This window comes from Ochotona princeps, chromosome 19 (genome assembly GCF_030435755.1).
Source record: "Ochotona princeps isolate mOchPri1 chromosome 19, mOchPri1.hap1, whole genome shotgun sequence".
In the NCBI taxonomy this organism is placed as follows: domain Eukaryota; kingdom Metazoa; phylum Chordata; class Mammalia; order Lagomorpha; family Ochotonidae; genus Ochotona; species Ochotona princeps.
The window spans coordinates 25,947,257-25,970,852 of record NC_080850.1 but is presented as its reverse complement, the minus strand read 5'-3'; the positions used below and the strand labels follow the sequence as shown (position 1 = coordinate 25,970,852).

The following is a 23,596-nucleotide window of genomic DNA, read 5'->3' as shown; positions in this document are numbered from 1 at the left end:
CAAAATTTGTGTTAGGAGATGGGTTAAAATATTAACATCTAAGTAAGACTGAACTCGATATAATCAGAACGATTTACAAAGCAACCGAGAAGGGACTCACTTCCTAGGAGATGTGATCTCACAGTACTTAAAGGTGTGTCTCATGCCACTAGAAACACACACACCAGACTTCAGGAAGTGCAGTGACAGGCAAAGGTGACAAGCACTGTACCTGGGATACATGAGGTGGTTATTACAGAGGTTGATTTCACATAGGTATAGAAAATCGACTTTCCATCAGGCAAAACACTACACCTTGGGGGTAGGACCACCAGTCAATGTCTGGTCCTTGGCTTGTTTGATATTATTTCGAGTCTCTTTCTCTAGTTGGAAACTCCATGGTCAGTGTAAAAGGTTATTTGCATAAACAAATAGACCGGGGATTCCTGGCTGGACACAGATGGCTTCTTTCCTCCACCTGCAGCCAGCTCCCACATCCAGCCAAGCTTGGCACACTGTGTCTTTCACATCAGTTTCCCATCTTCACGGTATCCAATACCTGCTGCGGGCTTGATATCTGCCGCTCCATTAAGCACGGTGCCGGTGCCCTAGCCCAGCTAATCCTCACAAGCACTTGTGATGTGAAGTTGCTTTCTCACCACTCTGGTGCAAAGTGTTACCTTTCCCTCATTGGCTGATTCCTGACTGTGACTCCTCTCTGTGTGGCTTACTAGGGCGGTTTCAATCCCATTTCCTTATCCTGGTGTGATCTGAAAAGCTGCACGTGACTCCAGTGGTGTTTTCATTAGCTTCTGGTCATTAAAGAGGAAAACGTAGAGAATAGGAGGCAAGTACACATGGACTGAGAATTAAGTGAAATGATAAGCAAAACAAAGGGAGACTAAAAGGGAGGTTTCACTGGAGGTTAACAGAAAAACGAATGAGCTCTCTTTAAACACAAAAGAAGCCTTGAAGTGCTGGAGGAGGAAGCCAGGCGGGTGGGGCTTGGCAGGGGGTAATTTATCGATCCACAACTGAGGATATTGCCCGCCCCCACTCTCTCATCCCACCCCCACAGAAAAAAGACGGGAAATTATTTGCTGCAGTTTTCACCAAGAGAGACATCCAAGGAGGCAAGAGATGCAAATTTCCCAGGGGAAGCAAATTATGAAGTCAGGTTCTTGTTTTCTAGTCCTCAAAAGGAAAAACCTCGGCTTTGATGTTGAGCAAGGATCAGATTCCACCACAACGGGCCCTCCCTACTGACAGTTGGCTGACTTGGGGTAAAGGAAACACGGACCAAGTATTTTGGAGTCTTGACCTGAGTCAGAGAAGTTGGAGATTGCTCAGGGAAGGGATTTGTGGATGTTCCTGGAGGAAGAGGCATAGTCTGGGACTGAATGCATAGGAAGAAGCGCTGGGAAAAGTGTGTGTGTGTGTGTGTGTGTGTGTGTGTGTGTGTGTGTGTGTGTGTGTGTGTGTGTGGAGGGGGGGCTTGGGGGTGTTCCAAGACAGAGGGAGGGAGCAGAATTGGTCCACACGTTCCAGATGAAATCACATAGGCCAGAAACAAAGGTGAATCAAGAAGGAAGAGAATGGGAACCGGACTAAGGTTCGGCTCCTAAATTAAGGTGGCAGCCCCACCTTCCCTGCATAGATGCAGTGGGTGCAGCCACTCTGTCTGAGTGTTCACTGGACACTAACTTTTTGTTGTTGTTGATTTCCAAGTTTTTCTATGGAGTCTAAGAGTCTCCTCCATTATCTACTTTTTCCTCTATGAGTTCTCTCTAGTTTAAGATGACATTCTATTCTTGATGTATTTATAGGTATACACACTTTATTTTGCTCTTGAATTATAGAAAAGGAGATAAATCCCTACCCTGAATGTAAGGAGGCATTTTCATTTTATTTTAGATGGAGAATTAGGCAAGCTACGTTTGCAGACTGTTTGGAATTTCCATCTTTCAACATATACGGTGCTTGCAAACGCTTCTGCTCATACATTTGTGTGTGTGCTCCCCAGAAGGGAGCATTGCCAAGAAGGCCCATGTGCCTGAGTTACGGGGTTTTCCTTGTGATAATCAGCAAGAATTATGCAAAGGCACAATGTTATCAAACACAAATAGACGGTGATCTAATTCTACCAGGTAATCTATCTTACCACAGATGCTGGAAGCATGATTTCTATAGGAAAGCAGAAGCAATCCAATTAAGAGAAAAAAAATTCTAGAAAGTCAATCATAGCATTCAATATTGTACTTTGATTTGCAAATGTTAAGCGCATTAGTAATCAGCTTGGACTGGAAAATATATATATATATATTTTTTTTTTCCTTCGTGGTCAAGACAGAAGAGAAAAATGTAAGAACATTCTTTTATTTTTATTTAAGGTGACTTACTTAGATGGTTTTATTCACTGCTACTGACAATTTCAGCAGAGACTCAAATATCCAATGGTGACCCTTCAACCCAGGGTAGAGAACTCTGCATTTTGGGTTGCTGACAGATGGTTAGATGCTGAGGCAAAGACTCTAAAGGAAAGTTTGCACCCAGAGTCCTCAGTTGACTTTGCACAGGCCTCCAGGTAGCACACTAGCGGTGCACTCACCTAAGGGCCTGTGGCAACCCTTCCTCCCCGCAATGCCAACATATGCATGAGTTTCTCTTAAGCACATAACCTTTCTTAGCTCAGGAAGAATAAGAAAGTTTGCTGTTGTTTCAAAAGCAGGCATTTGGTTAGAACTCACAAATTTCTACTGATACTCAGAGATCCAAATGGATTTGTTTTCTATTCCTACCTCATGGAAAGTTCCTGTTGGTCCATGATGTGAACTTTCACTAAAGGGTCTAAAAGGTTTGGAATAATGTGGCTCAAGCAAGAAACTCTAGCCATACAGCCAAATTCTCTATCTTCTGTGCCACCCTGTTTTGGTGCTTGGAGTTTGCTACCTATTACTGGATGGTTAGTAAAAAGGCACAGTGAATTCAAGTACTTAAAATGGTAACAAATCCCACAAGGTAGACTCTTCCATAATACCATTCCCACTTCACTGATGGTAGAACTGGTATTTTGAGAGCTTAACTAAAGGACTCAAAGTCATAGAAAGACAGAGCTGGGATATGAACCTGCATCTGCTCAGCCAAAGTCTCTTAACTGCTACCTTTAACTCACTAAGTTCCACTGTGAGCTTCTACAAGAAGCCAAAGAGAAGTACAAGTCAACCTTATATTGCTCCTGGCAGTGACAGCACTCGGCTCACAAATCTCAAGCCGACAGGCAGATACTTTCCATTATTTAAAAATATCCATGTGACTCATGTGCTCAGCTCACACATCTCTCTGCATACAGCCCTGACTAGCATTTTGAATTGGTCCACTTACAATATATGCTTTTCTGTCCCAGGTTCTGAAGAATTTTAACCAGCAGCCATTTGGGATGTGCTGTAAGCTCGAGGATAATCTTCTCCTTTAAAATACACCATGTAGGAAAGAAGAGAGGCTCTCTCCATCATGGGCAGTGGAAATAGCTGAGCTGGACACATCCAGGCTTTGTTGCGGGTGCCTCTCACCAGACATCCTAGTCCTAGCTCCAGGGATCGAGTCTGCGCCTCCAAGTGCTGTCTAAAGCTACTCAGGAGAGACATAGGACCTAGTGTTTCTTGAGGAGTGCTTAGTCATTTACTTAGGACTGGGTCCTGTCCAAATAGAATCTTCCAGAGTCTCACATTCTGCTATTTGGTGTTTTACACAAGACAAAATGCAAAGATAATTTGGGCATGGTTCAGTTGAGTTAGCTTTTAAATATGTATCAAACATCATTGGACTTTTCTGGATTTCTCACAATCTATTTTCAGTGTCATGGTTTTTTTTAATGCCTAGAAAAATTCCGATAGACTGGTGGGATATCTGAGGTTTTTGCCAACTGAATGAAAAAAAGGGAAATGACAACAACCACCACAGTGGTTTTGATGGCGATCATGCAGGAGGGGACAATCTAGGCTCAGATGGATAGCAAGTGCAACACCGAGCATACTCCCCTTTTGGAGTCAGGGAAAGCCTTTGTAGCTGCTATTGTTAGATTAGCAGTCGAAGTTGTTAGTAAATGCCAGAGAAACAAAATGTCCCTTTGCTGGAGCCAGGGGCATTTGTCTCTGTCGTTCCTCTGGGCGTAAGACTCTGTTTTCTTTGCATGGTTAGCAGAGCAGATCCTGTTTTGGAGGCAAGCAGGGGTTCTTTTCTATGGTTCTGCACTGCTAACCAACCTCAGTCACTTCTTTCTCTCTCTCTGGCCCAATGTTTGCAAGGAAAATTGAGGTAATGATTTATATGTTGTAAGCAATTCTGACAGGGGCATTCTATCTTGGCTTCCTCCAGCCCCAGGACTAATCGGAAGCTTATCTTTTCCTTTGTGTAATAGGGGGCTGTCACGTTCTATGACCCTCCAAACAATTCAATCACTCATGGGACGATTCACCTTGTAGGGAGGACGCCTTCATATTGGAGAGGCTTGGTGGAGGCCGTGCCCTGACATGTATCCAAATAGTGGCAGTCAGGGGGCTAGAGGGCAACATGGCCAAACTGACAAAATGCCAGTTATTTCCTAAATTAAACTCTTCCTAAGCACCAGGAACTGTCTAGGTTGTGCTACCAGCTCTTGCATCTTGGTGGACACATGTTTTAAGTATACGGCATGCTGTAATCTAGACAAAGAAGGAGTATAAACAAACAAACAAACAAACAAACAAACAGATGCAAATCCACCTGTGCAGTGAGGAGAAGGCTTGTGTTGAAACTGGGGAAAAACAAAAGTTCTTTTACAAGACATACAATATCCAACACAGTTGGGACCTATCCTGACTTGTCAGCTGTATCCTGTTGATAGTACATACCACCTGCTCTGCCCTCCACACTGCAAGCACTTCCGCCTTCATTCTATCCTAGGTTCTCCTGGGCTACTTCGCACTTATGACCTTTGCCCTTGGTACTTCTTTTGCCTTCCTGTTCCCCTGCGTATTGATCACCTTCTTCAGTTCAAGTATCTATTGCCTAAGAAATCATGCTGTATTCTAAGTGGAACAAATTCTCCTCACCATCTCCTCCCCTCTATGACCCCAGTGCAACATCAGAGCACGCACTTTATGCTGCTTCCAATCAAGAGTCTGCAAGCTCTATGAGGCCAGGGCCAAAACATGTTGACTACCCTAGGTTCAGTGCCTGGCATACAAAGGTGCTTAATAAGTGCTTGGGAAATTAATAAAAAAGTGAATGGACAAGAAACCTGGGTGGTGCCTTTGTGCTTAACTGGCTTGAACACCAAATTGTTCCAGGACACAGGCTGTTGGGACTGATGAGTTAGTGGTCTGTGTAACTGCCCACAGCGATGACTTTACTGTGGGCATGAACAATAGCATTCAGGTACACCTCTGTTTCATTACCTCTGTCTCAATTTCTAACCTTGTCACTCCTGAATTTCTGCCCTGTTGCCTGTATTGTATCATATGTTTGTCTATAGGCTGCTTTTCTCATATTCGAATAGAATCCAAAGAGCAATGATTTTTAAAAATCAACCTTGTGGAAGTTTCATGTTTGGTGTTGGACTTGCAAGATAATTGGATGTTGTCTTCGCTGTGTGTCTGGATGTCATGGCATTACATAGGCAGTGTCCTTATCTAGTTGAAGGTTGTAGAATTCTCAATCCCTGGAAAGAGTGAGCACAGACAGAGCTCAAGGCCAAATAGGAAGTGCTGAGAAAGAACTCGGACAGTTTCACAACACACAGGACTGTCACATCAGACCTGATACTTGAAGTGTTTATTTTTTTCTAAGTAAAAGCTTGAAGCTCCCTGAATTTTAAGCTCTGTGAGAGCAGGAAGCACACAGCCCCATCATGGGGATGGGTGTGGAAACTTCCTTTTATGTACAGCAGATGACCTAGAAGTTAGGTTAGATGAAGGCACTTGCCAACAATGATGGTTTTTCCATCAACTAATGTGGAATTTCTGATTCAAGAAGTCTCTGAAAGTAGGATAACGCTCTGTTGGCCTTGGTGGCAAAAATCCTTGCTGCTGGGAGGCCAGATCCCACAGTGGTTAGAAGCAAGGGGTGAACTCTGGTTCTGTCACTTACTCGCAGAGTCATTTTGTATAAATTAGTTCCTCCACAGGCCCATCTGTGCAACAGTGATAATAATGATTTGTTAATAATGCTAATAATGGGGTTAGCATGAGGATTACACAAGTGTGCAGACTGCCTGGTACAGTAGGTGAAGTGTCAGGTGCACATGAGCTCTGGGTCAGTGTTTGTGCATTGTCCAGAGCAGGGAGCTCTATGAAGGACCCATCACCCTCAGGTAGCTCTGTGACCAAAAGGTGAACAGAGGAGAAAGGCCACCAGGGCTAACTCCTGTTCACCAACCTAATTCTCTCAGTCAGCGCTTCCCCAAATGAGTCCTGTGGCTGTGCTGCACAAACGAGCAGGTTGATGGACTGCTAGCTACTGGTCCATGACAAGATAAAGGAGTCCAAGCCCGAACTAGTACATTGCTTCATCCATTGAGGAGGTTTCACGATGGGAAATGAAAACGTCATGTGAACTGTGCAAAGGTTTAGTGACATAGATGACTCAGCTGCTGGTGCAAGCTCTTTATCGCATGGCGCACTGGCAAGGGCCAAGGACCACAGGTAGAACAGTATGTCTTCAAGAACAGTAATCCCCTGAATTGACAGAAAGTTTCTTCAGGTCAAGCAAGCTTTGTAGAAAATCCTGCATGCTTTATCTCTTTCTTAGATACTGCATATGAGGACACTAAACTCTCCAGAAACCCTACAGTGAATATATTTGCTTACATATATAGGAGCAAGTTTCTCAAATTTCTTAAGGAATATTTGTGTGCATGTCTGTGAGTGTGTATCCCAGGGCCTTTGGACATACTTTTTTGTTAAGGGAAATAAGCTCATTTGATCACAATGACAAATTATCAGTGTGACCCACCTTCTTCCATCCAAACACTAATACCTTTCCGACAGAAAATTCTTTTCCTTGTGGTTCAACAATTCTAGGGGAACAAGAAAATAATCCTGCTGAACACAATGTCCTTTAACGTAAAACTAACTCTGAAAAAGTTCCTTTATGCACCAAAGAAAAGAAAATGTCTTGCTATCCATTCCCAGTTTGTTCGCAGATATGACTTTTTCTTTTGGATACTGGTGGATGCTTCGTAGGCCTGCTGCAATTGAGCAATTCGGCAGAGTACGACTCGCTAGTTCCTATCACACTCAGGAAGCCACAGATAGTTTGCAGAGGGCTTCGGAGGAAAAAGGCAAAGGAAACTCAATCCTAAACCAGATAAAGGATTCTGCTTACATGTTGCATTTATGTTGCATCTAATTACTACATGATAAATTCAACACAACAAAGTTATCTTTGAGATGAAAGAAAATAGCTTACTGTCAGCAAATATACTCTGAACCCAAGGCAGCTTAGAAAAACCTGTGCATGCACTTACAGCATAATAGATTGCTGGACCCCATATGGGATGTCTTTGAACTTTTCAATGTTTTTTTCAGACTCTCTGAAACTCCTGGTCCCCAGATGAAAGGCAAGATGAGAAAGGAGAAAAGTCAATAGCTTTTTATTGAGCATCTATGATTGGCAAAGCATCACACTAGGCACCTCAGCAAGTTGCTTTATCAGCCTGACCTTGGCAAGATATAATTATTTTCATTTTATAGATGATGGCTGAAGGCTCGGCAGAGAACTAGCCCTTTCTTGGAGACTCAATATCATCAACACGTTTATAGCATAGACCTTGGAACCAGAATGAACCTGGTGAAAAATACGACTCTACAGCTTATTAACTGTAAAGTCAGGCAAGTCCCTTCAGCTCCTGGAACGACATGTCCTTAAGTGTAAAATAGGGGTGATAAAAGCACTGATCCACAGGTTTGCTCTGAACATCAACAACACAGCACTTCTCCGTGTCTAGCAAAGACCTCGCACCGGCTACTTATTTAACCAATGTCTGCAACCTTGAATCTCTGACAGTATACTAGCCACTGGGTGGGCTATCTCGGTGACTCTACCAGAAATCAGAACAGGAGAAGGACTCCAGTTGTAAAAACAAAACAAACAAAAACCAGTAATGGGTCACATACAAGCAATGCCAGCATGAGCTGTGTTAAAGAGGAGGTCAAGAGATGGGGGCAGAGAGAAAAGGATGTATTTAAAAACATCAAATCAGAAAATCTCCACATAGTAGAGATTGCTATGCTGAGGACCTTCAAGTTCAGTTCATCGGCAGAACTTCTTGGGTGACTGTAGGAAATATGGGCAGATGCCTTGGTCCTCCTCCAGGAGATCCTGACTCAGCCAGCTGCGCAAGACCTGAATGTTCTGCCGTTTGGTAAGCTCTGACCTAGGGCCACCAATCCTTCCTGCCCTGCCTCCCCTCTGAATAAAACAGAAACCACACAGCTTGGTTTGACAGTGCTGTTCATCAGCCCCTGCCCAACACATGCACCCAACTTCCCCTGAACTCACAGATGCACACACCAGACATTCTGTTTTAATACAGGCAGAAAAGTGGCGTGGGTTTTGGAATGCTAAGACACAAATTCAAGTCCAAGCAATACTGCCTGCTGATCAGCCATCTGACTTTACAAGATTCATAGCCTTGCTGGCTTTAAGTACCACACAGCCAAAATGAACATGATCACTGGTACCTATGTTACAAGCTTCTTTTGAAGACTAAATTACCCAATGTATGCAAAATGCCGTTGGAACACAGCAAATGCTCAATAAATGCTAGCTGTACTTAGCATTCCAATTGAATTAGCTCCTTTGGCTAACATTGAGCATAATTAACACCATCTCTTTGCACATCAGCCAAAGAAATGAGCCAACTTAGTGAAGCAGGGACATCTACATTCTTCCCTTTGCAAAAGACGAGAAGTAGTCAAACACAGAAGCTTGCCTGTGGGTAGTGCCTGAGGTTCCTGTGGCATGTTTTCTGGCCCCATGACTGAAGCCCCATGACACAGACAGATACAATCAGATAATGATGGCAATCAATAACAATAACAGAAATTATTATTTATTTATTTTCATAAACACAGATTATGTGCATCCTGCTGTGTTACACACATCTAATGCCAGTACTCACTTTGGGGGCAGTCAATCAATGAGAAATCTCAACATCCACTCACTGAGGCAGGAGGGGGAAGCTGGAGCAAGGGTTGAGTAATTACCCACACCGCAGTGACACATTCTCCAAGTTAATCTAATCCAGGGGGCCATCCGGGTGCCATTGCAAGCTTGTGAATATGGAATAGGCTTGATTGATTTTTCACCGCAGTAGCTAAACACTCCATTGTTATTTGCAACAAATATAAGGAAAGATGAACCTATGAAATGGTAGAATATTAAGGCCCCAGAGCAGCAATACATCAGAAAACGAAGTAAAAAAAAGATTAAAAATGGTTTGAGAAAGGCTGCATCTGTGTCTTGAGAGGCTGTGGTTATCAAAACATGAACCCAAAATTAAAACCCGGGGCGGTGAAAACCCATCAGGTCTCAACCAATAATTTGTCCTGTAACTGGTCTGAGGCTGCTCATCCTCCTGGAGCGAGTATGACCATGAAGGCAGCAAAACAAATCGATCACCCCCAGCAGTGTGTGCGTGCGGGGAGTGCTTAATCCATCCCTGTTTCCTCACTCTGAACAAGGTACCTGTCTCAGCTGCCCTCCCTTAAAACAGGATAAAGACATTCACACCCTAGGAAGAAGAAAATGGCAGTGTACACCTGCTAGATTCTCCACATTCTTGGGAGTGTCCTATGAGACTACTACTCCTCGAGATACATCTGGAAGACACCTTCCTGATCCTCTGTCTCCCCCTTCTGTACTTTGCTTGGGTTATTTCCTCTCACTGAGTATTTCTTAAAGCATGGTACAGGGACTATGTGAGCAGGAACACCTGTAGGCCTTCCTGGAGGGATGCTAAAAGTGTCATCTTGGACCCAATATGATAGCCTAGTGGCTAAATCCTCATTTTGCATGTGCTGGCATCCCATATAGGTGTCAGTTTGTGTTCTGACTGCTCCACTTCCCTTCCAGCTCCCCGCTTGTGGGCTGGAAAAGCAGCTGACAGCCCAAAGCCTTGAGACCCTGCATCCACGTGGGAGACCCTGAAGAAGCTCCTAATTCCTGCCTTCGGATTAGCTGAGCTCTGGACATTGTGGACAGAAGATCTTTCTGTAAATCTTTCTAATAAAAATAATAAATCTCAAAAATGTCAATTCTCGGGGTTCAATGAAGGCTTTCCAAATAGAATCCCTAGTAATTATGGCAGTGGTAGCAGGAAGCACAGTACAGTTTGAGAATCATTTATTAAACTGATTTCAGGTTGCAGTCATGAGCAACTTGTATCCAGCCTGGCTCCTAAGAACAATTCCTATATTTTATTCATTTGCGTAAGTCCCTTGTATAATATGTACCTCATGCAGTGTCTGGTGTATAGTAGATATTCCATAAACGGGATAAAATGCTTCAAGAAGTCTTTCATGTCAGACGTGCTCATTCTTGTTGTGGTCTAAACTGAGAGTGATGCCAGCAACAGTCTGCGTTAGGGTGAAGGACAGGAATTCTGAAATCAAACAAGTTTAGGCTCTATCCTTGACTTTGCCTCTTGCTATATGCAAGGCCTTAAACTGATACTTATCTCTCTCAGCCTCTGTTTATACATCTCTAAAATAGGCGGGATGCATAAATCACAGGAATCTGATAAAGACAGAGTTGTAAAGTATACAGAAACTACCCAGCCCCAAGCTTGCCTGTAAGATGAGGCTGAGTAACTGTAACTGCTATTATTATTACTGTTGGTTCAGTGTTTAAAAAAAATTAAAACCAGAAGTTGATATATTGGATCTCTCTTTGAGTACACCATCTAGTCTTTAAGTCAACTTGCTGAGTCCCAGGCCCAGCAAGCAGTAATTCTCAAGAAGTCCCCTTCTGGGAGTTACAGCCGGCAAATGTTCCTGCCAATTTGCCATGGTGTCCTAGGCTGTAGCTGGGGCAAGTGCTGAATTTACCATCAATGCGATTTGCAAACATCAAAGTCATTTCAAATGGTAAAACCTTAGTTATGGAGTATTACAAGAATATGTGCCTTGAGCTATGGGGGAGAACAGAAGTAGGCACAATTAGGGTACCAGGGTATGAAAATCTGATGTCAACTAATTTTTCATCTAGAAGACTCTTCATTTCTTGTATCCCAACTCGTGGCAGGAAAGCTTTCACAGTCCCCACCTCTCACTTTCCATGCCCTTCCAAATCAAGCCCATATGTTAAGAAAGCTTTGATGGAGAATTTGGAGACACACAAATCAATGACGAACTTCCTGGCTCTCTGGTCAAGAAAGGATATGTTTTTAGAAATCAGAAGCTGCAAAGATAAGAATGAAAACCATCAGGTTTGAAGTCAGAAAGACCTGGTTTGAATCCTAGCTATGTCATTCTTTTAGCCATGAGATCACCTCTTGCTTATTCCAAATCAGTTTTCATTTTGTATAATCTATTCATTTGACAAATGGGTAGTGAACGCCTAGCATGTGCCAGGCATTGTTGTATGAATTAGAGCCTTATGAGAGAGTACAAAACACTGACCTTGTATTCAGTGAGTTTTACTAGAAGTGGAAGAGTGTTGTCGACAATGAAGCAATGAAACATTAGGCAATGAGAAGAGCTAAGGAAAGAATGGCCAAGGAAGCATTAGAGGGAATGGGAAGACATGGGTGTATTCTGTTTATCACAGGGTGCTCCAGGACAGCTGTCTGGCATGAGGGCAATGGGCAAAGGCTAAAATGAAGAGTCCTTGGCCTCCAACAGTCCAGAGAAAACAACAGAGCATACCTGCGAGTGTGACTGTGAGAGCTGAAGGACAAAGATAAAATCCAGCCCCTGCCATGCAGTAACTATTCAATATACTGTGGTTACTATTATCAGATCATTCGAAATAGTACATGGAAATATGGAATTAGAAGAGTTTATTTTGGAGCAATATAAGTTAAAATACATGTATATTTATTCATGAACCTTTTGAAAATCCCTCATTGTCATTCAAATAGTTATTTAAAGGACAATTGGATACAACCTATTGGAAGACCTGAATTCATTATAGTTCCTTCACTTTGGGAAGGAGACAAGTTATGACAAATCACAGCTTGGGCACTCACACCTTTTAGCCTCTGTATTTGTAACAGGTTAAGAAGCCAGTGTCAATGTGGCCTAGGCTCCCAGGGCACTGGCAGCCAATCACACTGAGGAAAACAATGCCTCCAGGCTCATTCTGCAGGGGCAAGTTCACTAAGTGTGATTTCTCATCATCCAGTTTCCAACTCAGGGTCATTAAATCACTGGAACACTAGGCCTGTTGCCTAGAAAGGGCTCTAGGGCCTGCTACCCCTGGGTATTGAGATACTGGGAAAGCGCTGAGGATAAGGTATGAGATGACTCACTGCTGAAGTTAGGGATCTGGAAACTTAGCATACGTATGCATCAATGTGTGTGTGTGGGGGGGGGCGGGGAGATCCATCTTCCTCCAGCTAGCCTGTGCTCATGACTGACAGCAACTGCAAATGCTCAAATGTTTGGTGTCAAGTGTAAGAGCCATAGGCCTGGAATACACACTGGGAAAGTCACTTTCCCTTTCTGAATCTGCATCAGTTCTAAGGGCCTGAATTCCAGAGCAACATAAATCAAGGTCTGACTTTCAGTACTGCATGACTTGGGTCATGTTAGTAACCAGTTCGAGTCTCATTTGGTAAATGGACATTTTTCCCAGAGAACTGCACCTCTAGAGGTTGTTAATAAGGAAGGACAGTGTGAAGCATGGTGCTGGTGCATGGGGTATAACAAATGTACAATGAAGACCAGATAGCAGCATTTTCATCAGCCAAATACCTGTCCTGACCCCATCCTTAGCTCTTCTGGAGATGAAGCAGGGTGTCAGGTAAGCTAACATTTTGTTACGTCAATGATACTTTATAGCTAACAAGTGTTATTAAACTATTATCATGATTTGCTACGATTCCACAAAGAAGTTTCAGTATTTATGGAAGTGCTTCCCGTAGGCTCTTGGAAGGTAACAAGCACTTGGGTTTGAGGGCTGTTCCATGAACAACACAAAAAGCCACATTCTTCCTTGGAGAAGCTGTGCTGCAGCATGAAAACAGAACAGGTTCATTACCCAGAGAGGATTAATTAGCTGTCAGGTATTATTAAATGTTCTTATTCTCAAGACTCAATGGTAGAACCTGAAACTGTGAAAGCGAGGGAGAGGTAATCATAGCACAGGCAGGAAAAAGGAAAGACGCAGTCGCTGGCAACGCGGATTTCAACAGCAGACCACGTTAGTAAATGACAGTCTGATTAATATCACATCAGTGTCTTCTGTTTGGAGTCACTGTTCTGAGTCTATGACTTCTGCGGTCACCTGGAGTTTCTCAGTGTTTGTCTGGAGAAGAGGAAAGGCTGGGTGGGTACGTGTACACTAGAATACAGGACACGTGAAAGAAAGCCTGGGCAGGGGAGAGGGTGACATCACATGGGCATTTATAATTGTACAGCAAATTTGTCTCCCAATTGGGAGCATTAATTGCAGAAAAGACTAAAAACCAACAGATGCTAATAATAAGAGCTTCAGGAGCCCTACAGATGACAGAATCCATGGACCACCAGTGGTTCACAGGGATTTCTCTGTATCCCCAACCAAGGATGGGTCGCGGGAATCTACCCTTTTGAGTCCTGTGCTTGTGGGGAAACAAGGTGACTGACCAGCCAGGGTCATACAACTGGCTAACAAAGAAGCAAGAACCAGAATTGGGATTTATCAGCTCCCAGTCACACGGCTGGGTATTGTGTAGGACATGAAATCCCTTTCATTATCAGCACTACCTTGCTAAGAGGAGGACGGAGTCTACCCTAGTGGAAACTTCATGCAATTTTAGAGATTTGTTTATTGGAGCTGGCACTGCGGCTTAGTAGGTAAAGTCATTGTGCTCACCGGTTTGAGTTCTAGCTGCTCCACATCTAATTCAGCTTTCTACCAAGGTACTTGGGAAAGCAGCAAAGAATGTCCCAAGTTCTTGGGCCCCTGTAGCCAAGTGGGAGAGCTGAAAGACACTCCTGGCTCTGGTATAGCCCAGGCCCAGCTGTAACAGCCATTTAGCAGGTAAATCAGTGAGTAGAAGATGTCTAACTCTTAAAGGGTCAGGGGGAAGGAAATAGTGAGAGACAGAAACCAGAAAGGGTGGGGGGTACATGGGGGGAATGGAGGAGACAGTGCTTTGAATCTGTTGGGAATTTATATCCCCAAATGGTCACAAATGGCTAGAGCTGGTCCAGGCTGAAGTGAGCTGGCCAGAACGCTATCCTGGTCTCCCATATGGCTACAGGGGCCCAAATACTTGGGCCAGCTTCTGATGCTTTCCCAAGTGCAAAAACAGAGAGCTGGATTGAAATGGAGCTGTTGGGATTCAAGCTGGCACTGTGATATAACAAGCAGAAGGCTTGATTCACTAGAACACAGCACTGACCCCTCAAGTGGATATATACACAGGTCTTGTCTTCTTTTCATAGGATACAATTCTTGAAAGGATTAAGCACAAATAGCTAAAGCCCCATGAAGTACCATGAGCAATAGGAATTCACAGCAGGGGCTACAGGTGGCATGTGAAAGATTCTATCCAGGTGGCAAATAAGGGCAAAGTCAAGTCTGGGTGGAAGATCATGCTACGTACTCTTTGGTGGTATCCAATTTATTTTCCCTATGGGGTTGCAATGTTCTGAGGGAACTTTTCTTTGTTCTTTTGTCATCAGCACAATTCTAGCCACTTAAAAGATATCAATGAATAGTTTATACAGTGAGTACAATAGCATAAAAAGCATAAAAGGAATAGATTAATTTTCTTGCATCTTTTATCAGTGGAGGTAATCATAGCTGTGACAGTGATGATGACAATGATGATGATGATAATGATGTGACAGTGATCCTAAAAGAACACTGAATATCTTCCTGATGGCACACAGGCTAGGCTCCTCAATACACACACTCCCTGACTGAAAGCACACATCCCTGGCGAGCAGTGATTATCACCGTGCCTCCTATACAATGAGGCACTCAAGGCACAGAGTCATCAGCTTAGAGAGTAGCAGCCAGACAGAACCAGTGTTGGTATTCCTCATGGCTCACCTCATGCAGCCCCCGAAACCTCAGACCATTGTGAGCGTCCGGGGTGGGTGATGATGCTGCCCTAACAATGTGGACCTGAAGGTACTTGCTGAGAGAAAACAGCAGCCAGCTCTTACTGGCTCAGGAAGAGCTCAACTTTGTACTTCACAACAAACAGCCCAACATTGAGTCGGTGTCTAAAAAGCACAGGGAAGTGAATGAACGAACGGACGCATCAACAAGCTAGCAAGTCAGGTCAACAGCGACCACCACCTTCTCATTTCTGCCGTTAGTTCCAGTGGCAGCACCTCCTTTCTGTATGTACACTTCACCATCTTCATCCTTAGTTTCTGCTCTTTAGAAGACTAGCTCGCTTCTAAAAGTGTGCATCTCACAGTTACATAAGTCGCTTGGGACAAGGGTGGGTTCTACTGTGGCCAACCTTACTACTTAAACAGAACACACTAAAAGCTGAAGTTATCATTCAGTTCTAAGTCACTTCAAGATACACTTAGAGTACCTTGCCTTAAACATTTTCTTTTCAAAATCCATTGTTTCTATCAGTTTCCTATGAGGCGTTTCCTGGCCTTCCAGAACTAAATCTAGTTTCTCCCTCCTTCAACTGCAGCTTTGAGCATCTCCTTCTGGCCATTTGCCTTGGTCTTATAATGTCAAAATCATTTGTATTCAGCTGATGAGAGCTGTTTTCCTTCCCAGAATATATGTTTGGGGGAGGACAGGAAAGAAGCTACTCTAAAATTAGGGATCACAGACTAAGTTTCAGCCACAGAAAGGCTTTTCATCACCTGGATCTGTGAGCAGCAGGTACCATGGTCTCCATGTTGGAAGTGGAGACCTAAAATCTAACTCTCAGGGCTTAGTATCCAAATGGTTGAGTGGCTGTGAGATTTGGATAAGGGGCAGAATTGGAGCCCTCTCTTGTTAGGTTCTGAAGTTTGCATCCTGAATCACAAAACTCTCGCTTTCTACCAGGGTCATACCCTGGTGAGGAGAAGGTGCTCAAGACATCTGAGCAGACAAAAGCTGAGGATCTGGGAATGGGTAGCAGTGGCCATGGGGCTGCATGGGGACAAGGTTTCAGGAACCAAAGGAAACACAAGGACTTTAAGGGCCTGGCACCTTTCCCACTCTTCCATCTGCCACCAGAGCATGGGGAAGGCTGAGGGCCTGCTGCAACATGGTGCAACATGCTTTTTCTCTCATGTGATAGCATGATATTGTCAGCCATCACATGGCTGACCTCAGGACCCGGTAACCACCAGACCAGCCATGAGCACTCACCCGTAGGGTTGTGATGGTGGCAGGATCCCGGAGCCGGCCCTCCTCATCTTTGAGATTGTAGCCTTCTGGCCTCTTATCCCGCTCGCTGACTTTCCATAGCTTCACAGTTTTATCTGTGGAGGGTGAGCAGAGGAAGTCAGATATCCAGTGCAAAGAAAACCTATACAATTTTCGGGGGGAGGCTCAGGGGATTGGAGAAAGGTGGAAGTGATGAAGGAAAAAAAATGAGTATGGAAGCTGTAGTGCATAAATCTGTCATTGGAAGGCAAGACACAATTCAAAACAAAAAGTGTGAACATTGTTGGAACAGATGACAAGGCTCTGCTAGATCCACTGTGTACATGCTAATTAGGCTCATTCAGTAAAACTGCTGAGCATTGAGTAAGAGTAACCACAGCTAGAGCTTACTATTTGACTGTGTTGGTCCCTGATATGGAAAATTAACCATCCATGTTTTTGATGGGCTCTCTTTCAGCATCCACCTCACTGAAACACTGTTCTTTCTTGCCATGTTGGGAAAGGCCCTTCATGGTCTGCGTGTTCCACCACCTCCATCTTTCCCATCTCACCATCTACCCTTGACCTTTTCACTCTAGCATCCAGCCCAGTCCTGCTCTCTGGGCCTTTGCACTTGCTATGTCTTCTGCCAAGAAAGCTCTTTATGCTTCTTTTAACGCAACTCATATCTTCAGTTCTCTTTCTGCTCACACCCCATCGTCTACCAGCCTTCACCTTTTTCCGGCTTCATTTTTCTTCAAGGTACTTGTTACTACCTGAACATTGGTGGGCTGCTTACTCTCTGTTTATGTGTTTCTGTCTCACTAGCATGTCAAATCTCTGGAGGCAGAGATCCTGTGTAGTATATTCATCACCTAGAGCAGGTGCTCAACAACTATCAGTTGGAGAGATGATTCTGTTCTACAGAGTGTTATTCTAGCAACGCTCAGGGACCTACACTGATGAGGGGGATGAATCCCATGGTTCCATTTCCATTGCCATCTACTTAGAGTCCTTCAGCTGCAAACAACCTTTGTCATCTTTGCATGGTTCCTGCCCTTTTTGCCACTTGAAAACACCTGTCATTCTTCACAGCACTGAAACAGAGGTGAGAAGTCCAGTGCTGATGGGGGTTGGCCAGGCTGGGGCAATGAGTAAAAGAGGCCAAGTCAAGCTGGGGAGTGGCAGGCGGCCTGCCCAATAAGAAAACCTGGTTGGGTCCAACATACGGTGTCTGTGGGCCACATGCTTTTGTAGGCTTCCTGATCAGATCCTGCCTGCCTTGTTCCTGCTTGCTTTAACTCCCCTGCAGAAAGGCAACTACTTGGTTGCCTTTGTTGTGTATCCCCACATCCTAGACAAGGCTTTGATTAGCACAGAAATATAAAACATAGTTACATTTTAATTCCAGACAGAAAGTAAGCAAGTTTTAATATAGGCCCCTCATACGTCAACCTGACAAATTGGGACTGTGAGTGTCTGTGCGTCTCTGTTGATTTCTATGTTGGGGCAAAACTGTTTTCTTCAAGTGAGTTCTTATGAGGACAAAGTGAATGACAGCAGGTGGAACATACAACACTGCTGACTCCAGTCTCATCCCAGTATATGACATCAGCACATCCAAGGGCTTCTCTGATCGTCTACTTAGGGTCTGCGTTCTGCAGAGAAAAGCTGCTCCGTCCTGGTGGGAGTTCCTCTGTCTTTGCCCCCGCTGTATCTGGCTCCTGTTTTCATCACACCGGACTGTGCCACCAACACTCCTTGGCCCCATGGAGTGCAGACCTTTTGAATGGAGGGATCCACAGCCCTGCTTCCCCGGCAGATGTCAGAAATGACAACCTTGCCCTCAGGACCCTCAGGGCACCGCACAGCAGGATTTCAGCAACAAGGGGCTACGTGCACCCATCAGTATCTCTCTTGTTTCTCAATGGGGCCGCCTGTCTGCAGGCACACCCAGTCAAGCTTCTAAGCGTGCCCCCTGCATTGCTTTAATGTGGGCTCGCTCTGGCATGTGCTGGGGGCAAAAGGCAACGCAGGCTTTCACAGCTGTGGGTTTAAGTTAGAACTTGCGCTCTAGACGCCGGCACCTCTCTGGAGATCCTGCTGCACACTGCACTGCTTTTGAGGGTGAGAAAAGATGGCCCATAGTTATGCGGTTACTAGAGGAGCTCTGATCGGCTGTGGCTTGGAGGAACCCAAGAACCGGTGAATTTCACACCAAATGTTTTGTCTCATGCTGTGAAAAGTATCCCATCCCACTTGCTAGTCAAGTTTGGTCTTATGCCTTTTTTTTTTTTTTTAAATCATGAATGACAAACTGCTAGACAGAGAAACAGAAATCACAAGTTGAAGATACATAATAAGTCATTTGTAATTATTTAAATCAGGGACAGTTACTGCCAACATCTTACATTGATCCTAGTAATATTTTGTCTATGTCTTATTTTGATGGTGTTAGAAGCTTAATAGTGTTATATATACAGTCTTTCATTTTTTCTTTATTATTTTACAAGTGGTACATGTCACAAACTAGAAAATAAAAATAAATGAAGCTAAAAAATTCAATTATCTCTAGAGGTAACCAGTAAGAAAATGTCCTGCTTATTATATTTTATAAAGAATTGTATCTGGGCCTGGCACAATAGCCTACTGGCTAAATCCTTGCCTTGTGTCCACGGGGATCCCATGGGGATTCTGGCTCGTATTCCAGCTGCTCCACTTGCCACTCAGCATCCCTGCTTGTGGTCTGGGAAAGCAGCAGATGATGGCCTAAAGCCTGGGGACCCTGCACCCACATGGGAGACAGGGAAGAAGCTCCTGGCTCCTAGCTTCAGATTAGCTCAGCTCTGGCCATTGCGGTAACTTGAGGAGTGAATCAGCGAACGGAATATCTTTCTCTCTGGATTTCCTTCTATCTGAATATTTGCTTTTCCAATTAAAAAAAAAATTTTTTAAAAATGGTGGTATCTGGCTTTAAATATACTATGTGTATTTTTATATTGTATATTGTACATGTATTTTATATTGTATATTTATTTTGCCTAGTTTATAATATACATGTTGCCTACCAATATATCCCCATAAGGGTATTTACAGAGACATATTAATACATAAAATATAATTTATAGCAGTGAAAATTTGTTAACAGATCATGGTCTGTTAGTAAATTATGGAGAAGTCATAGAAGAGGACATTATGCAGGCACTGAAAATCGTATGATGTTTGGAAGACCATTTAATATTTAGGATGAGATTCCTGTCATTAAGTGCTAATTTATTATATTAAACATCTGATGAGAAAACTTTGCAGACTATCACATTTATATTAAAGAGTAAACATTTATCTATGTCTCTTTGCTTTTTCTTTTAAATACATTAGCAGCAGTTTTCCCTTGATGGAAGCACTTTTACTGTCTTCATTTTGCTTCTGCTTTTTTTTTCCCCCAATAAATGTGTACCACTTTCACTGGAAGAAAAACAAATTAACTGTGCCTTTTCGTCTCATCGTAGGTATTAAGACAAGAGTAGGAAACTACAGCCATGTGCTTTCATAAGGCAAATAATCAAAGTTAAGATTCATAATTGAGTGTTGGTGTATTTTTCACTAAAATCATAATGTAAAAAATGTATTCCAGAAGAAAGTAAAAATTGTATCCAAGTATAATGAGATAAGCACATTTTTTTTTCTTAAAAAAAAAAAAAAGATAATTGATGGCAAATTCAATCCAATTCCCCACAGTCATGTTGCCCGGAGCCATTCTTGACTTTATTATTACACATTTTTCCTTGACTCAGTGTCTCGAAGCTTCATGGCTAAAAAAGTCTAAGGAACATATGTCTGTGGCTATGAGTAATGGCTTTTTCTTTCTTCTGGCTGGTTCTCTGAGAAGTTTGTCATGACTGTAGCAGCTTTTAAATGCGATTTTATTATCTATCATCATTTTCACTTTTGTCCAGTAATTCCAATTGTCTTCCATTACATTTAGCATGATAACCCGTATGGCTTAAGGCAGATTCTCAACCTCAATATTATTCCAAAAAAGAAAATTGTACTAGAAAATGGGGAATTTTCTTATATGACTCATTTTGAGATGCTGCTGGCGTATGAAAGAGCATCCCAAATGGGAAGATAATATCGTTGTTAATCAAAAAACTATTTAAAAACTCAATTAACAGAACATTGTGCTATATAATTAATCTTCATTGCATTTCACTTTCTCTTCCATCCCCTGCTCCCAAAACAAAGTAGTTAATAACTCTTTGAATTCTACTGCAATAGTCAATAGACTAAATTTCATGATACAGAGTACGCTAGTTTTAGAAAAGACCAGATACTTTACTGAAACTAATTAAGGGAGAATCACCAGTCTCTCTTATTTTGAATAATATGAAATTTTTAGAGTCTATAAGTGAAACATAAACAACAAAATCAAAAGAAATTATAAACAAATTCTTGTGATTTGACTTCTAAGAAACCAAGTTCACAGAAGGTGAACAGTACAATAAAAATAGTTCTAAGGAAGAACCAAACTAGTTTTAATCTGGAAAGACAGATGAGTAGTGATCTTCTCATGCTGAGAAAAGACCTGCTTGCATGACCTCCAAAACAGGTTGTTTCCGAAGCATCATTCTGAGGACGCTTCTCCATGCTGGCTTCATATCTGGTGTTTATGTACGTGAAAACAAGGGGGTCCTTTTTTTGGGTAAGATTAACATAAGGCTTACTATAAAATTTCAGAAAATAAAAAGCATGTATCTACCAGTGCATATACCATGCACAATTAAAAAAATAACCACCATGAACCTTTTATTTCTTCAGTTTTTAAAAATCTGAATGTCTGATCGCATTATATGCATCCTTTGCAGCTTTTCATGTGATATGTGAACAGTTCCCTTTTTTTTTTAAATGTTGGGTAGAAGTCAAAACAGCAAATCTATCTTTGACTTAAACATGCACTCCTCAGAGGTTCACACACAGGAAGAAATGACGTTTTATTTGTTTGGGGGAGGGTGTGTCACCCCTCATATACTAATCCTCTTCTACTACTACACTATACTGTTCCATTGACACCTTCTAACCTGTTCTGGACATAGGTGGTTTTGTTTAGCAGGGACTAGAGAAAGAAGGATGTTCCCAGCTCTCTAGGAGGGTCTCTGCTGTCTTCTTGAGCTCCTAGCTGGGATCTTGACTTTGTCAGAGACACACAGCCATCTGCTTCACAGGCCCTGAAATACATTCAGGGATTAATAACTGCTACGTAGTGTGCCAAACTCATGGAGACACCATGTTGAGTTTCCTGAAATGTATTCCCAGAATAACACTAAGTGAATTTGAAGACAGGAAATCACATTCTAGAAACACCTGCAAATAATCTATATTCGTTGAAAACGGCAGATCATAGTTTCACATAACTGGGTCATAAAGTTGATATTTTAAAAAAGAATGGCTACTCGGTCCTGACGACCTGCTTTGTGTGTGCTAGCCATCCCTCCGTTACAAAGGTGTTGGGAAGTGTCTAACAGCACACAAGGCAGTAAGGAAAACGGAGGCTCAGACAGACTGAAATACACCATTCGGCGGACTACATTTCCATCTCCCAACACAACAAATAGGGTAAGTGCACGTACCATTAGTAGACAGAAGAAAGTAAGCTGCATTCTGTTGGGGAAGCCATCTTATTTTATTAATTTTTTCTTCTATTTCTAAACTCTTCAGGTAATCGAACTCGGGTTCATGGCTCTGGAATGTGCTGTAAACATTGTATTCACCCCTACGGTGAATCTGATTTTTACTCTGCAGGAAGGAAGAAAAGAAATACACAAAAGACTAAATTATGGAAGCCAACTACAAAACTCACCAATTGCCCTCTGCCCACCCTTTATTCATGTTTCATTTTGGGCAGAGTCATGAGTGGTGGGATGAGTTCAGGACCAGGACAGACACCTCTTTAATGCTAGATCAGAGACTTTCTAAGCTTCTCTAAACATTTTATTTTTTTGAAGATTAATTTTTATTGGAAAGGCAGATTTACAGAGAGAAGGAGAGACAGAGAGAAAGATCCCCCATCCACTGGTTCACTTCCCAAGTGGCTGCAAGGGCTGGAGCTGAGCTTATCTGAAGCCAGGAACTTTCTCCAGGTTCCCCACGCCGGCACAGTGTCCCAAGACTTTGGGCCATCCGCCACTGCCTTCCCAGGCCACAAGCAAGTGGGAAGTGGAGCAGTTGGGACATGAATTGGTGCCCATATAGGATTCTGGTGCACGTAAGGCAAAGACTTTAGCCACTAGGCTAATGTGCTGGGCCCAACTTTCTTTATGTTAGTTGAGAAAAAGAAAGTGAGGTATCATTCTGATCAGTTGGTGTTCTCCCTAAATGATCCTAAATGGGCTAAGGCTGAAGCTGGGAACTCAACCTAGGCCTGCCATGTGGGTGGCAGGAGTCCAATCACTTGAGCCATCCCTGTTGGTTCCCAGGGCTTGTGTTACAGCCAACACTCAAACACAGGTACTCTGAAATGGGATGTAGGCTGTTCCACTAGGTTAGACACTCATCCTTTCAATGTTTTGGTGTATGTCCCCATTAACAAATATTCATATCTTAGAGATACATTTATTTGTAAATTTTATGCATGAACTTCTGCACTTACACATGATATACATAACACATAAATAGAAAGAGGGTAAAATAGGACACGATTTTAAAATCCAGCTAAGTTTTCATATTTTTGTCACATATCCGAAAATATACCTTGGATAGATGCCCTTGGAGGTAAACCAAGTCATGCTGGTAGGAGGCGAAAATGGAACTAAAGAAAAAGTTTATTCTGTACAGGAAATTTTGAAGCTCACGTATTTTTTCCCCCAGAGCACATTTTCCCATGCATTTTCTGAAGGCTATTTGTATACTTGTAGCAATCCCCTATAAATAGGACAAAGCTGCAGCTTCAGCAATTGTCACTGGCTTTTTAAAAATCTCACCCGATCCTCCTGGAATCTGAAAGACAGGCAGTGCGGGGAACCGGCTGAAAGAGGGTCAGTGATATTAAATTACTTCCTCAAGGTCGCATGGCTCCATCCAGCTCTCTCCCTCTGCC

General features: G+C 42.9%; 1 protein-coding gene across 19 annotated transcripts in view; it reads right to left on the bottom strand.

Moving 5' to 3' along the window:
* Nucleotides 1-23,596, bottom strand: part of PPP2R2B (protein phosphatase 2 regulatory subunit Bbeta) — a 299,602-nt gene that overhangs the window by 75,230 nt on the left and 200,776 nt on the right. For all 19 annotated transcript variants that reach the window (XM_058677671.1, XM_058677673.1, XM_058677675.1 and 16 more), the window contains 2 exons: nt 22,131-22,296; nt 16,507-16,619 (listed from right to left, as the gene is read on the bottom strand). In XM_058677671.1, coding sequence (XP_058533654.1) covers nt 16,507-16,619; nt 22,131-22,296 — 279 coding nt within the window. The remainder of the gene's footprint in view (nt 1-16,506; nt 16,620-22,130; nt 22,297-23,596) is intronic.